Consider the following 15,419-nt stretch of genomic DNA (forward strand, 5'->3'; position numbering starts at 1 on the left):
AGGGAGGGAGGAGCAGGTTCAACATGTATGGGACATCTTAGACAGGACCAAACATCTGCAACTGGGTACGTTCTGTTACCACAGTGATAAGAATGTTGTGTGTGTAGAGGTGGATTATGCTGACTCAGTGTGATGGACATCTTACTTTGTGGCTTGACTTTCTTGACTAAAACCATTTGCGGTGTCGTCCCCTAACTTGACACATGCTTTCACCATCTGACAACACATCAGCTTTGGTTACCTTGAAAAAGAAGGGATTGTTTTAAGGGAGACATGTTATTAGTAGATGTATTTTTTCTACAAATTCCCAGTTGTCTATGATGTGTGCTATGATTCGGTCAAAACACAGAAAGGATGAGGAATTGCAGCACACTTTTTATCTTCTCGAAACAGCCCTGTGCGCAGCGATACAGGGCTGTCTGGTTCAAACGAACCATTTGTGTGCACAGTGTTTTCGGTGAGTCCACTAACTCGAGTCAGTCACCGGATGATACTGAATCATCTGCGTCCACGCTGTCTCAGTGAATCCGCTAACTTCATTCAGTGAACCAAAGTATCTGGGTCCGCGGTGTTACAGTAAGTCCGCTAACTCAAGTCGATTAACTGATTCAACTGAATCATCTGAGTCCACTGTGTTTCCAGGAATCCCTTTATATGAGTCAGTAGTGACTCAAGTCCATAGACCAAATCATCTCAGCCTGCGATATTTCCATGAGCCTGCTAACTTGAGTCAGTCATCCAATTCAACTTGATCAGCTGTGTTTCTGGTCAGTCCGCTAACTCGGTTCAGTCACACAATTTAACAAAATCATCGGAGTCGAACATGTTACCATGAGTCCTGTAGTTGAGTCACGCTCCCAATTTAATTGAATCTTCTGAGTCTATTTAGTTTCCATGAGTCAGATAAAGAGTCAGTCACCCAATTCCACAAAATCATCTGAGTACAGGAAGTCCTCGATTTACGAACGGGTTCCGTTCCTACGCTGGCGACGTAACCCGAATTTCCACGTAAGTCGGATTTCACCGTTAAAGTCGAAATTTACGTCGAAATACCTCTGTTACGGTTATTGTCCCACGTGATTGTGACTGCAACCTCAGTGTGTGTGGGCGTGTGCGTCGATGTGTGGGTGAGACGGGTCTGCGCAGGCGTCGTCCGGCGGGACTGTGAAGGACGAAGGAGTGCGCGCAGGTGCGAGTGTGTACAGTGGCAAGTGTAGTGACGGCGACCGGGGGAGAGCAGCGATTAGCGGAGGACCCGTTGACGTTGAATGTGCAGAAGAGCTAATAAAGCCATTAAAGCAGCAAATCGGTGCTTCGTGCCTTTATTGTTCCCGCCACCCAGCTCAGCTGAGAGAAGGGAGTTAACCCCGAGGAGGACAACCTCGGCACTGGAGAAGGCGTCTCCCGACCACGGTCACGTGACCGTAGCAAGAAAGGTTAACACTTTGTATAAAGAAACTAAAATACATTAAAATAAAAAATAGGATGCTGTACTTACCATTACTGCTGAGAGTGTGAAAAAAGGAGGGCGAAAAAGGCAAAGATAGTCCCGGCGCACAAACAGAGACAAGCACTATGCACTAGCTAAGCAGAAACACTATGGTGCTGGGGACAAAATGGCGGACGAGGCACGGGCGTCGTAAAGTCGAAACGTCGTAGGTCGAGTACGTCGTAACTCGAGGACTTCCTGTATGCAGTGTTTTGGTAAGTCAGATAACTCGAGGATACACCCGATTCAACTGAAAGATTCGAGTCAGCTGTGCTACCATGAGTCAGTCGACTTTAGAGGTGCAATTTTTCTGATATTTGTGGTAAAATCCTGAATTGTACAACTTATCCATCACACATTAAGCACCCCCGCATTGTTTAATGAACACATCTGCATTGGACTGAGAGCTGTTTCCAATATTTTGGGCCAATGAACACGTGTTTGTTGTTTGGACTGCGGTTTGGCCCATCAGACTCTTTCGGAGGTTGTGGGAATTTTCCCAAAAAGCAGAGACGGAAGAAAAATGCTAGTGTGGCATTTTCGTCCCAATGTTGGCTTGAATTTTCTCCTTTGACAAACACACAGCAGACTCATTATGCAAGAACCTCTTCTTTTTTATTTGTTGTAGATCATTTCATGAGTACACTTTGTACATTTGTTTTTGTATTTTATATCAACTCTAAGAAATTCACATTTACACAAAGCATTGTACATTATTAGTCTGTCAGTACATTGACAAATATCCCTTTGTGGTCATAATAATTATAATACTGTACTATGGGAGACAATCACAGTGAAGAGTCACATGTCACGTTCTATTTACTCCCCATCATGTAAACAAAATGCACATTCAGAAAAAAGAGGGCCAAAAAAGCTACAAACATAAAAGACAAAGCTCGCAGGCACTGCGGTGCGACTCTTTGAGTGTGATATTCTATAAGTGCTTCAAAAACATTGAACAAAAAATGTGTCACACAAAGACATGAAAAGCGTCAGTGGCAAAACAATCACACTTTTAATGCACGATAAAATGTCACGTGGTAGCATTAGTGACTAACTGGGACTGTGTTTTGTGATGATTGTGATGCATGTCAAATTGCTTTGCGGGGATGTCAAATTTTGGTGCAGACATTTTGCTCACCAAATTACATTGTTTGATGCGGCTTTTCTTTCAATGGCACGCAAATGCGTTTTTTTGTTTGTTTGTTTTTTTACTAGCTGGATTGTTTTACCAGATTGAGATTTTTTCTGACCGCATTTGGATGCTAAAATCGGGCTTTGGTATTGGATGACTGCAGAGAACTATCAGGTGACCACATGATCTACAATAAAGACAATACAATAGACTACAATACAAGTAGCTGTGTCTTATTGTTTTTGTTTTTGTTTGTTAGCAGGTTTATGTGGAAACTGCTTTAAAGAGAAGATGTAAAGATTTGGTACAGGTCTTGCCAAAAAGTGTTGGTGCGGGATTTTAGGACGTATTTTGACATTTAAGATCATTTTAGGGCGTATTTTGACATTTTCCTCACCCAAATGACGATTTTTCATGAATCTAGTTTTCGTTTTATCTGGAGGAATTTTACTTCAAAGGGACAGTATTGTCGTCCAAAATTTGACGCAAAGATCGAGCATCAGTAACAGAGGGCAAAGATTACGTGAAAACCTCCCTACCGATTTCTGTGAGATTTTGAAGAGGGGGTAAGCACAGAAAGAACAGATGGATCTGGATGAAAAAGGTTATCATTTTTTTAAAAAAAATAAAAAATTCTGCCAGATTCTAATCGTTTCGTAAAAATAGTTAGAAGTTAATATAGTATAGTATTATGTGAAAGACCTTGCCTCAAATAGGAGAAAATTGTAGTCCGTCTTTTGCTAAGGTCCCTGAACGCAGTTTGACACAAAGTTTGAGCTTCGTTGTCAGACTGTTGCTGAGAACCATGAAAAGACGACATCTTTCAAAAATCCCATAATTTGTTTATTGCTGCCATTTGTCTTAGTGTTCACATTTTTACACCACAAGCAGCTGAGCCACAGATGATATAAGGTTTATTTTGAAGCTGTTGGCGGGCGTGGTATTTTTAATTTAATTTTTTTTTTTTTTTTTAAACTGGGCTCACCACTCAACACTGTAACAGCTTCTGCTTGAATGCCACAGCCAGGATGCGGATGAATCATGCCCACGCTGCCTCTCGACAGGAGTGTTATTCATATCGCCGTCTCGTGTGTGCGCGCACGCACGTGGCCGCTACTTGTTGGCCTCCAACTTGTCCACAGACATGCATGAATCACAAGTCAATGTCAGAAATAAAGGAGCAGAAGGTTAATTGTCGGGATATGTTGGCAGCTATGTGACCCATTTCATGACTCACTCTGCAGCGTGTTAGCTCACTATTTAGACTGCAAGCTCATCAGCAGTGCTGGACAGGTTAGTTATACTGCGCTGGATATTGATCATTACAGTATTGCCGCGATGTATTGCAGTTCATCGTTTGCGCACTTGCTATATCGCAGATTTCTAAAAGTGTTTTTTTTTTTTTTAATGGGTTTTACAGTATACAGGCAAGTCCAAATTTATAATCGTGTAACTTCAGTGAAGTACCACGTATCGAGGCACTGGAAGAGATGCAGTGTAATTAAGAGCATGAAGAAGAGACAGAAAAGGTACCCAACAGAGCTTCAGTAATAGTCATTGGGCCCACAGAGCAGTATGAATATACTGTATGCTTGTGAATATTGTCGTATGCTCTGTTTATGTGTTGTTGCTCAGTGTGTGTTAAAGTAGAGGTTGTTTGAAGGTTTATAATTTAGTAACATATTTGCTTAACATTAAGCTAGCAGACTTTTGTTAGATGAAATTATATTGTTTGCATTATACAATATTTAATTTTTGTTTTATCAGGATTTCATTCAACTTCAACTGGGAGTGACAAATAACTAGCTTGAAGCAAGCACCCTTTGTCTCTTTATTTAAAGAACTGCATGAGCGACAGTGTGCCAACAATGTTAAATGTGTTTAAAGTGTGTGGGAGCGGGTAAAACGGTTAGGAAAAATACTTTTTTTTATATGGTCTCTATATTTTCACCTATGGGGGGTGGATCTGGAACCTATCCCCTATTACGGCATTCACTGTAATTATATTACTGTCTGACTTTCTCTGAATTTACATTAAATTTGTCTAACAAGGCAACAACTCCAAAACAACACATTGAAAATGGGAGCCAAACGTAAACCAAACTGAACTTCAAAAGGGCCATGACATCACCAATTGGTTAGGCTTTTGTAATGACTGACTTGTATCTCGTCCAATGATGATTGATGCCTGCTCACCGCCAGGTTAAAATGCATTGTAACTTACAATACTGATAATGTAACAGGTATTATATTACCCCCCAAAATTATTCGTCACACTTTACCTTTTACGGTGCAATTCTTTGATCTTTAAAAAGGTATTTATATACGTCACTGAAGGGGGTCGACATTAACGTTATAAAAGGTTGCCTTTGAGGTGAAGTCTTTCATATCAGCGTGTCCATACAGTAAATGTCAGCAGCTGCTTGTGTGGATAAGACAGAGAATGTCTCACACACACACACACACACACACACACCTGATGAGTGGGTGAAGGATTCAGAAAGAGTTTCTGTAAAATGTATCCTGTGCAAAGGCAACCTGCAACATGACTGTGTAAAAGGGAATAGCAAAAAAATGTAATCTGGTGTAAATTTGGCCTGAAAGCAATGAATTTTCAGCCCCGGGTTTCTGTTCTGTATGAAACGCACCGACACTACATACAGATTAAAATTGTATTTTCCTCAAATGACTGACTTTGGTCATAGAGCAGTGGCTGTGTAAAAGTTGAAATGCGGAACTGGGTTTCGTCGTTTCACAAGGAACACTAACTTCTCCCGCCCAATTTTAACGAAAATCTTTGTGTGAAAGATGGTAGTGCCTGTTAATGCTAACTTCTTTACATTGCTGGATTGCGCCATATGTTGTCGGTCGTAGCGTGAAAATGAATATTGGAAAGATGGAACAAGGGTGTCAAGTTCAACACCCGACACTCACTTCTCCTGCCCAGTTGTGTTAGCATGATGGCATCCCAGATAACACTGCCCCCTTCAGGTTTTGAGTCTTAAAAAATCTAATTAAATTAAAACGTGAATCCTGGCAACGCAAACGTTTCGGGTGAATTTGACCTAAAATTTCTGGTAAAAATGGTGAAAATGTCAAGGAATCCCAGAATGAGATAATTTCCCGCTAATAGTGAACCCGCAGCATTTTCACGTTTCGGCATTCACAAATTCACATTGTCAGATTTTTTTTTTCTAACCTATTCGTTATTGATTTGTTATTGTTATTGTTAATTTAGAGGAAAATTTAGTGCTTTGCCACCATCTTGTCGCATCCTGGTGCCATGGAACTCTGTTGACTAGAGTTGAGGAGTTTCATTTATACAAAAGTAGTGCTTTGTCACCATCTTGTGGCATCTATAGGCAATTGCAAACGTTTTGGAGGGGTGGGCAATTTTTTCCAAATTTTTGCTATTCCCAACAGGGCGAGCTCCTTACATTTGGATTACTGTATACGGTATGTTTTGTATTTTTTACATACGGAGAATAAACTTCAAAAAGATCGAAAGTGGTATTCATCAAAATGTAAATCTTGTTGTGCACTGTAGCTCCGAGGGAGCACCCCCAAATTTTGTTTCCACAAAATTACAATTAAGGCTATTCTATTCAAAGGTAAGGTTAGCTGAACTTTGTGTATTTATAACTGTACATCTGCACTATTTTAAAAACTATGAAACTTTTTAAAGGTCAGAGAGAGTCCTTTAACACATCGCGTTCACCTTCCGAGAGTCCACTCAACTAAAAGCACAGTGCTGCATTCGGGGTCACTGCTGTTGTCACGCCGCATCTGAAGGCATCGCTCGTTCAGCAAAAAACGGACCGTGCTGAGTCAGCATTACAGAAAAAGGAAAGTTAGGCCCTACAGGAGGAAGTTTAGCAGAAGTGGTTCGGTCACCACAACAATGGGATGTTTGTGTCTCGGAAAAAAAAAAAAGCGAGTCTGGCATGAGTCGGACCTTCCAGGCACGGGTGGGTTTCAAGGCTAATTTGTCATGGAGCTGATGGGGAAAAAAACGGAGTTAGTCGAGAAAATTAGCTTGTGGAGTATTTGCTAAGATGCACTTTTTTTTTTATCTACATAAGTCGATACGCTAAGAGTCCAGGCACGTGGTTCTATGAGACTCTGCATGCACAGATGAAGAGTCAATTTTGAGGTCCATCTACGGCAAGTCTTTGGGACCAATTTCAAGTCCATGTAGCCCCCCTGCTGAAGAAGCACCGTTTAAGTGGCATTCCTCTTCTTCTTCCTCAGACTTCGGGAGGAGGTGTGACGAGCTCGGGACCGTCGTCCACCCTCACCACTGCAGAGAAGAAAAAGGAAAAGATGTCAGACTCCAGCTCGCACGACTAATTTGTGCTGGTAATTTAAGAGTTGGTAAACATCTTTTTTTTCACCCACTGAAACCTTTATTGACGGCTTACTGTCCTTACAAGTTTAACACCCACCCACCACCACCCCCTACACACACACACACCCTCTCTTCCATCCACTCCTTTCGGGCAGGAGGCTACGGAGCATCCGATGCAGGACCACCAGGCTGAGGAACAGCTTCTTTTCAGAAGCTGTTCGACTATTAAATTAAAACAGTGCTCCGTTGCCCCAACTTCAGGCCCCCACATGTGTATTCATACCTGCACAATGAACACTTTTTTCTTTTTAAGTACAAGGATCATGGAAATATCTGCAATTCAAGCCTCTGGCATTTGTAGTTCCGCTGGATCCAAATCTTTGCTGCATTTGCACTTTGGGACACATCACAACTACAAATAAGTATTTTTATCCTTTTTTTATCTTGTTTTCTTTTAATTTTATTTCTTACTCTAATTATATTTCACGTTTTGAGACTTATTGAGCTAATTTGGGACCTTGGGTATCCAATTTTGTGCTACATCATGTGTAAATATGTGTTAGTAGGACAATAAAGTTTCATGAATATTTCTAGAACTTGAGGCCCGTCGGTCAAACTTTATGTGACCAAAAAGACTATCAAAACATTAACAATACTTTAAAGTTCAACATGAGTTTGAAATTAAAGTGATCGTAAGCTTAACCCTGAAAAAGTATGTGATCATTACGTATTTATTTATTTTTGTAATGTTTTATTTTTACAAGTGAAAATCTGAGCCACAACAGTAGCAAAGCATAAAGCAAGACATAGACTGAGTGAATAGTCACAAATTACAAGAAGAAAGTCGTAACTTTACGGGAAATTGTGTTTCAAGTCCAGAAGTTTTACTTCAGAGCCCTGTTCTTGTTTTTTTCTTATTTTTGTTATTTTTCATTTTTCTTTTTTTTTTTAAGTCATAGAGTGTGGAGGGAAAACCTTACAGGAAAATATTTTTTTTTGTTGTCGTTATAGAGGATAATCTTGTGTTGATATTAACAAAAACCTAATGTATAACCGTTGCCATTCTTGAATCTTAGAGAGCTAGAGAGAAACTCCTTGGCTAGCCTTTTTCTGATGAATAAAAAAAAAGTGACTTTATTCCCACAATATGACGTTTTCAAGATTGTGTCTTTTTCTTATAACTATTTTTTTATTTATTTACATTTAATGATTAAAATGTTTTAAGTTTCAGTTTTTTTCCAGTAGTGTTCGTGGGTTTTCATACCCTCCTACTGGCTCTCAGCAAAATGCTCAGGCTGTTCCCGATACATTTAACATGATTTTCAACAGTCCCAATCTTGATGTAAGTGACAAAATACTTCGTTGCTAGCCTTTGCTCTATGTGCAATTATTATTACTTTGGGTTTTTTTGTTTGTTTATTTTAATAGGTGGCTTTGTGTTATCACTCGCTCTTTTCAAACGTTTTCAAGTGGCATCATTAGCCGGACAAGGATGGGAATCCAAAGCTGTTTTTTCCCACAAACCTCTTAACCTGCTTTGCCAACAGGCCAATGCCATGGGAACGCCTGAGGAATGCCGAGGCGTTCTTTATCAATGCACGCTTTTGCCAAAGAGGAGTCGCACAAACCTTTTTGTGTGGAGGCTTCTTTTGTCTGCTTCACACTTATCCTTATTGTCATTCATTCATCCATGCCTTCGACTATACTAGAGTCCTGCATCAGGTACCCAGAGGATTACGCCAAAGAAAAAAGACGATTTGCTGGATTTTATTGTCGTTTTGTCTAATACTCTAATCGTACCTCGGAAGCTGTGAAGTGCAAGTCGCATTTATCCTAGGCTAGTTTGTGATGGTACCTTTCATGCAAACCACGGTCAATGTTGACTGAGTTTTGTGTTTTAACACAATTCATCAAACTTTGCCACCATGCTCCCCCCACATGCAATGAGAAAAACAAAAGTTCCGCGCAATTCAGCACCACCCATTTCTCTAGCGTACGTTTTTCAAATTTAGTAGCAATTGGACAGAATTTCTAGTATGAGTTTACTTTTGAAGGGAATGGCAGACTTCCTTTTTGTTTTGATGCCTGTCTTCTTGAGACTTTTTTTGTGGGACTACTCATGATAGGCTTGCCGACCGAAGTGTGTTTCTTTTAAAGTCATGAGTTATTACTAGGTTTTTTGGGGGGGGACGGCGCGAGTCATCAAACTTCACTGCCATTCACCACTCACATGCAGTGACGAAACCTCAAGACCCTCATAATTTAACGTTTCCTGTCTATCTAGCATTGATGATTCAAATGTGGTAGCCATCAAGCAAAATCTCAAAGAGAAATTTGGCTTTGATAGACCCGTGGAAATATGCAATGAGCCAAAAATGGATGAAACAAAAATGGCAGACATCCTGCCATTTGTCTGTTTGGCCATGGGTTCTTGATACTTTCTTTAGGAGTCATGATAGACATGCGAAACAGGCTTCAGGGTTCAGAATAAAGCCATTCAACCATTGTGTTTGAAGGACCCCTGGAAATGGCCAAAATTAACCCAAAATGGCCGCTTCAAACCAAAATGTCAGACTTGCTGTGGCTTTTCAGGCCTGGCTTCTTGAGACTTTTTGTGAGTCTAAACATGATAGACATGTCTGCCAAATTTCATGTTACGTTATGTTAGTGAAACAGGCTTCAGGAGCTCTGATGGCCTATGAAGGACACCTGGCAATGGTCAAAATAACTTTTAAACGGTCTCTTCAGAGAAAAGGTACATAAAGTGGGTACGGAAAGCATTCAGACCCCCTTAAATTTTTCACTCTTTTTTATATTGCAGCCATTTGCTAAAATAATTTAAGTTTATCTTTTTCCCCTCATTAATGTACACACAGCACACCATATTGACAGAAAAAAAATGAATTGTTGACATTTTCGCTGATTCGTTAAAAAAAAGAAAAACTGAAATATCACACAGCCATAAGTATTCAGACCCTTTGCTGTGACACTCATATATTTAACTCGTGTGCTGTCCATTTCTTCTGATCATCTTTGAGATGGTTTTTCCACATTAATGTACACACATCACCACATATTGACAAAAAAAAAAAACACACAACTGAAATGTCACACATAAGTATTCAGACCCTTTGCTCAGTATTTAATAGAAGCACCCTCTTGAGTTAATACAGCCACGAGTCTTTTTGGGAATGATGCAACAAGTTTTTCACATTTGGATTTGGGGATCATCTGCCATTCCTCCTTGCGATCTGCAATCTCTCCAGTTCTGTCAGGTTGGATGGTGAACATTGGTGGACAGCAATTTTCAGGTCTCTCCAGAGATGCTCAATTGGGTTTAAGTCAGGGCAATTCAAGAACAGTCACGGAGTTGTTCTGAAGCCACTCCTTCGTTATTTTAGCTGTGTGCTTCGAGTCATTGTCTTGTTTGAAGGTGAACCTTCGCCCCAGTCTGAGTTCCTGAGCACTTTGAAAAGGTTTTCGTCCAGGATATCCCTGTACTTGGCCGCGTTCATCTTTCCTTTGATTGCAACCAGTCTCCCTGTCCCTGCAGCTGAAAAACACCCCCACACTATGGTGCTGCCACCACCATGCTTCACTGTTGGGACTGAATTGGACAGGTGATTAGCACTGCCTGGTTTTCTCCACACATACTGTTTAGAATTAAGGCCAGCAATTTCTATCTTGGTCTTATCAGACCAGAGAATCTTATTTCTCACCATCTTGGCATCCTTCAGGTGTTTTTTTAGCTAACTCCATGCGGGCTTTCATGTGTCTTGCACTGAGGAAAGGCTTCTGTCGAGCTACTCTGCCATAAAGCCCCGACTGGTGGAGGGCTGCAGTGATGATTGTCTTTCTAGAACCTTCGCCCATCTCCCGACTGCATCTCTGGAGCTCAGCCACAGTGATCTTTTGGGTTCTTCTTTACCTCTCTCACCAAGGCTCTTCTCCCCCAAATCTCAGTTTGGCCGGACGGCCAGCTCTAGGAAGGGTTCTGATCGTCCCAAACGTCTTCCATTTCAGGATTATGGAGGCCACTGTGCTCTTAGGAACCTTAAGTGCAGCAGACATGTTTTTGTAACCTTGGCCAGATCTGTACCTTGCCAGAATTCTGTCTCTGAGCTCTTCAGGCAGTTTCTTTGAGCCCATGATTGTCATTTGCTCTGACATGCACTGTGAGCTGTAAGGTCTTATATAGACAGGGGTGTGTAATATGTAATCAAATTATGTGCAATACATTTTAATTGAATCATTATTTGAGTACACTTTGTTTCCTATTTTTAAGGGTAGCCGGTGTTAATGCACAAACTGTGCAAAGTAGTAAAATGTTTGTAATGTGTTTTTTAATAAGGAAAAAAGAACTCTCTATTATTGTGCCTTAGGAGCTGAATTCTCTGTGGAAGCTGCCAAGCCAAATCTTTGGGTATGCCACCCGCAGGATCTGATGAATGATTATGTGAAAGCCCTCAGTGTGGTGATTTATAGAATGACAAAGAAGCGAAGTCATTGCAAGAGAGGGACTCGAGCTCGAGCTCGAACTATAATAACAACAACAATCGGAGTGCTGGCTGCACCATCCTGACGATTAATACAATCCACCTCCGAGTAGCTCAGTCAAAGAGAAGCTTTGTTACGTACTCTTTCGCTTTTTTCCCTCACAACAATTGCTTGCTGGCCGACAATAAAACTAAAAGGAAACAATACACTTGCCTATTATGATTGCGGTGCATAATTAAAACACTAACTCATGTGTTTCTCTCTCTGGCACCCTCCCACACTGTAATATTATGACACTTCATATACTTTCTACATTATTCATTTCACCATTGAGACATTTTACTCGATTTTGCTTCAAAATGTTTGTGTTTTAATGTAAGATTCTGTCTTTGATCAGCAGCCAGTGGAGAGAAAAAAGCAGCAGCGTGAAGCACAACCATCACAGTGAGAGTGAGTCATCGTCTCTGCATGTTACTGTACACCCGCAGGACAGAACATTAGGTACACACGCAACACTGAATGACAGCCAATAATAAAAGTGCTGTGAAACCAAAATACAGTACCAAAATAATGCTGCCTTTTGACTGATGCTGTCAGAGAGGTATTCATTCATATTGTTTATTCTTGCAATAGGACACCTTTTTATTTGTAAAGTTATTTTATTCTTCTAATATGTATATATTCTAATATATTTATTCTTGTAATGTTACAAAAAAATAGTGATTAGTATATAATAGGGTTGCAAGCCAATGTTAGGTTTTCAAGGCAGGGTTATTCAAATTTGGGTTAGGTATTGAAATTTGGGCTAAAAGCATGGATTATGGTTTTAAACAAGATTTAGGGTTCCAAAGTAGGGTTTCAACGCGGGTTTAGGGTTTCAAATTAGGTTTTGAGTTTATAATAAGGATCAATGTTTCATAGAAGGGTTATGGTCTCTAAGTAGGGTTTGAAGCCAGGCTTGGGGTTTTAAAGTTGGGTTTCAAGCCAGGGTTACGGTTTCAAACTAGGGTTAGCGTTTGTAACAAGGGTTAGCATTTGTAACAAGGGTTAGCATTTCAAATTAAGTTTGCAAGTTATGGTTAGTGGTTCAAACAAGCTTTAGACTTTCAAATTAGGGTCTCATGCCTGGGTTAGGGTTTAAGTCAGCTTCTTTTCTGTCCCATCAGTCTGTTGTCTCTCTAACTTGTGCAGTTAGATCGAGTCCTTTGTTTCGTCCTCTGGTTTGTGTTCCTTTTCGTATTTCTGTCGTATTACATCTCGCATTCTTTTGCGCTCTTTGTATTTCGTTCTGGTGTTCTTTTTGTTCAGTATCTTTATCCTATGCGGCTGAGTTTCTGAGTTAGTTCTCCTGTCGCGTTTTGTTTTGTTTTAGTATCTGGTATTATCCTGAGCTCGTTTTTTTGTTGCGCTGCGGCATCTCACTCCTTTTCCTTAACAAGATTGATGGCAGTTCAGTTCATTTCAATGAAGAAAGATGATTTTCGATACCAGTGCTACGTAATCAATTCAACTCGAAAGGCAAGGCACCACTGTATAATGAATGTGGTATTAGCATTAGAGAAGCTTCCCTTGAGCTGCTACATACGACTGTAATCCTCTGGAGCCTCTTGCCTCATTAGCGGGTGAGAGCTGTGACAGGACGCAGGACGGCGGCGTTTGCACAGCGCTACCGTCCGTTTAGCACGTGCTAATTGCCATTAACGCCAGTGGAAGCCATTAAAAAAAGTGAGCTGGCGCGCTGGGGTGGAGGATTCGCTCACGACTGCATAACACATGCTCACAAGTCCAAATAACAGGAACAGAACTTCAGAAGGAACATAATGCTAAAAATCCTAATTTGGAACCCAATCCCTGTCTTCAAATCCTGATTTCTAACCTTAATTCTATAACTTCAATCCCTTACGTAAAATGGGCTGTAAACACTAACTTGAAAATCCAACCCTGGGATGAAACCCTAATTAAAAACCGTAACCCTGTCTTGAATCCCTAATTTGAAGCCCTAACATTGTCTTCAAACCCTAACCCTGTATTAAAACCCACATTTGAAACACTACCGCTGCCTTGAAATCCCAATTCAAAACCCTAACTGTCTTAAAACCCAGATTTGAAACCATATCCCTGGCTTGAAACCCTAATTTAAAACTCTAACGCTGTCTTAAACCCTAATTTGAAACCCTAACTCTGTCTTGAAATCCTAATTTAAAACCCTAACATGGATTTGGAACCCTAACCCTGACTTGAAACTCTAACCTTTGCTTGAAAACCTAATTCTGTCTTGAAACCCTAATTTGACCCCCTAACTTTTGCTTGAAACCTTAACTGTGTCTTGAAACCATATTTTATAGCTCTAACTGTGGCATGGAACCCTCAGCCTGACTTGAAACCCTAATTTGAAACCCTAACCGCAGCTTGAAACCCTAATTTGAAACCTTAACTGTGGCCTATAAATTTAATTTTAAACTCTAACCCTGTCTTGAAACCTAAGATTGGCTCCAAACCCAAATTTGAAGCCCTAACCTTTGCCTTAAACCCGACTCGTCTTGAAATCCTAGCTTCAAAATGGAGCTTATAAATTGAATCCCTTACTTGAAAACCAACCTGATTTGAAAGCCTAATTTAAAACCCTGCCCTTTGCTTGAAGGCCTTGCCCTGCCTAATTTAAAGCCCTATAGCCAGTCACGACACAAACACTTTTAATTCTTGTATGCATGCAGAGAGGGTTTTTCCCTGTATGAGTCACCACTGAAGGCTTGATGGGGGTGCGGTATAAAGGGGGCTTGTGTGGTGTGCGGCATAAAGGGGGTTGGCACGCCTCCTCTCCATTAAATAGAAGCACCTCTCTTGACGGCGAGCCTCCGCATACATATTGAATGAATTTAAAATTTCAACAAGACTGAATGCGCTCAAGTTTCTGTCCTACATTTGACCCGATGCACACAAAAGAGACTGTTGAGCATTTGTTGTAACAGCCGTCACTATTACCACTACAAACTACAACAATCAATTTACAGATCAAACTTACCAATGACAGTTGAGCACACCGACAAACTTCAAGGCATTTCTAAATACGTGTTACTCTGAGTGTCCAGAAAAGCGCTTTATTATAATTATTACCTCTAGGGTAATTGTGCCCCTAGTATGTAGCGGTGCCCTTCATACAGAAGAGTGAACGGGGGAAAGAAAAGGTGGGGGAAAAAAATCCATCTTTAGGCCTGTAAAGGGGGATATGAATGGATGCAAGGTTGGATGATGACTTGTTGGATGATAGATGGTTGGAGCGCTGGATGTTGGATGAAGAGAAGTTGGATGGTGGTAATTGGTTGGATAGATGTTGCATGGATACATGTTTGTTAGAAAGGGAGGAATTTTGGATGCCTGGATGAACACATATTGTACAGTTGGTTGTATGGCTGTTGGATGAATATACAGTTTGTTGGTTGGGTGGACGCATAGCTGTTGGATGGTTGGTTGGGGGCATGGTCCGATAGAGGTTGGATGCTTAATTGATTTATTGGTGGATGGATGGATGATGTATTGATGGACAGCCAGCCAGCCACTCACCTATTTGCTCCTGTGTGCGTGACCGCGGTGGCTGAGCCTGTACGTCGGCCTGCGCCTGTTGCTGCTGTTCCTGTAGACTCTGACTGTCGACAGAGATTCCGCTGTCACTGTGCAGCTTCTCGCCCTCCGGCGTCACCGTCTGGTTGTTTGTCACTGCCGCCGCCGCAGCCGCAGCACGGTTGTTGGCCGCCTGTTTGTTCTGTTTGCAGCTGTTCCACCTGCGGACCGCAGAGTCATAGTAGCAATACTTACTTACAATACACCTTATTCACTTGGCATCTGATCATCCATATCTTAAAACCCTAAACATGGCTTTAACTCGTAATTTCAAATCCTAACTCTAGCTTTAAACCCCAACCAGCTGTGAGACCCTATTTTGAAAGTCTAAC

The 15,419-nt window shown here is 41.0% G+C and overlaps 1 protein-coding gene and 1 long non-coding RNA gene across 4 annotated transcripts in view; one reads left to right on the plus strand and one right to left on the minus strand.

Annotated features, from left to right (window-relative positions):
• The window catches only part of LOC133466018 (uncharacterized), a 196,785-nt gene that overhangs the window by 160,047 nt on the left and 21,319 nt on the right, over positions 1-15,419 (plus strand). For all 3 annotated transcript variants that reach the window (XR_009784810.1, XR_009784808.1, XR_009784809.1), the window contains 2 exons: positions 6,876-6,983; positions 11,867-11,919. This is a non-coding gene — a long non-coding RNA (uncharacterized LOC133466018). The remainder of the gene's footprint in view (positions 1-6,875; positions 6,984-11,866; positions 11,920-15,419) is intronic.
• The window catches only part of ngfra (nerve growth factor receptor a (TNFR superfamily, member 16)), a 34,537-nt gene continuing 21,200 nt past the window's right edge, over positions 2,083-15,419 (minus strand). Inside the window, exons 5-6 of the mRNA XM_061749279.1 lie at positions 15,031-15,248; positions 2,083-6,924 (exon numbers count right to left, since the gene is read on the minus strand). Coding sequence (XP_061605263.1) covers positions 6,872-6,924; positions 15,031-15,248 — 271 coding nt within the window. The 3' untranslated portion in view covers positions 2,083-6,871. The remainder of the gene's footprint in view (positions 6,925-15,030; positions 15,249-15,419) is intronic.

This window comes from Phyllopteryx taeniolatus, chromosome 16, assembly GCF_024500385.1.
Source record: "Phyllopteryx taeniolatus isolate TA_2022b chromosome 16, UOR_Ptae_1.2, whole genome shotgun sequence".
Classification (NCBI taxonomy): domain Eukaryota; kingdom Metazoa; phylum Chordata; class Actinopteri; order Syngnathiformes; family Syngnathidae; genus Phyllopteryx; species Phyllopteryx taeniolatus.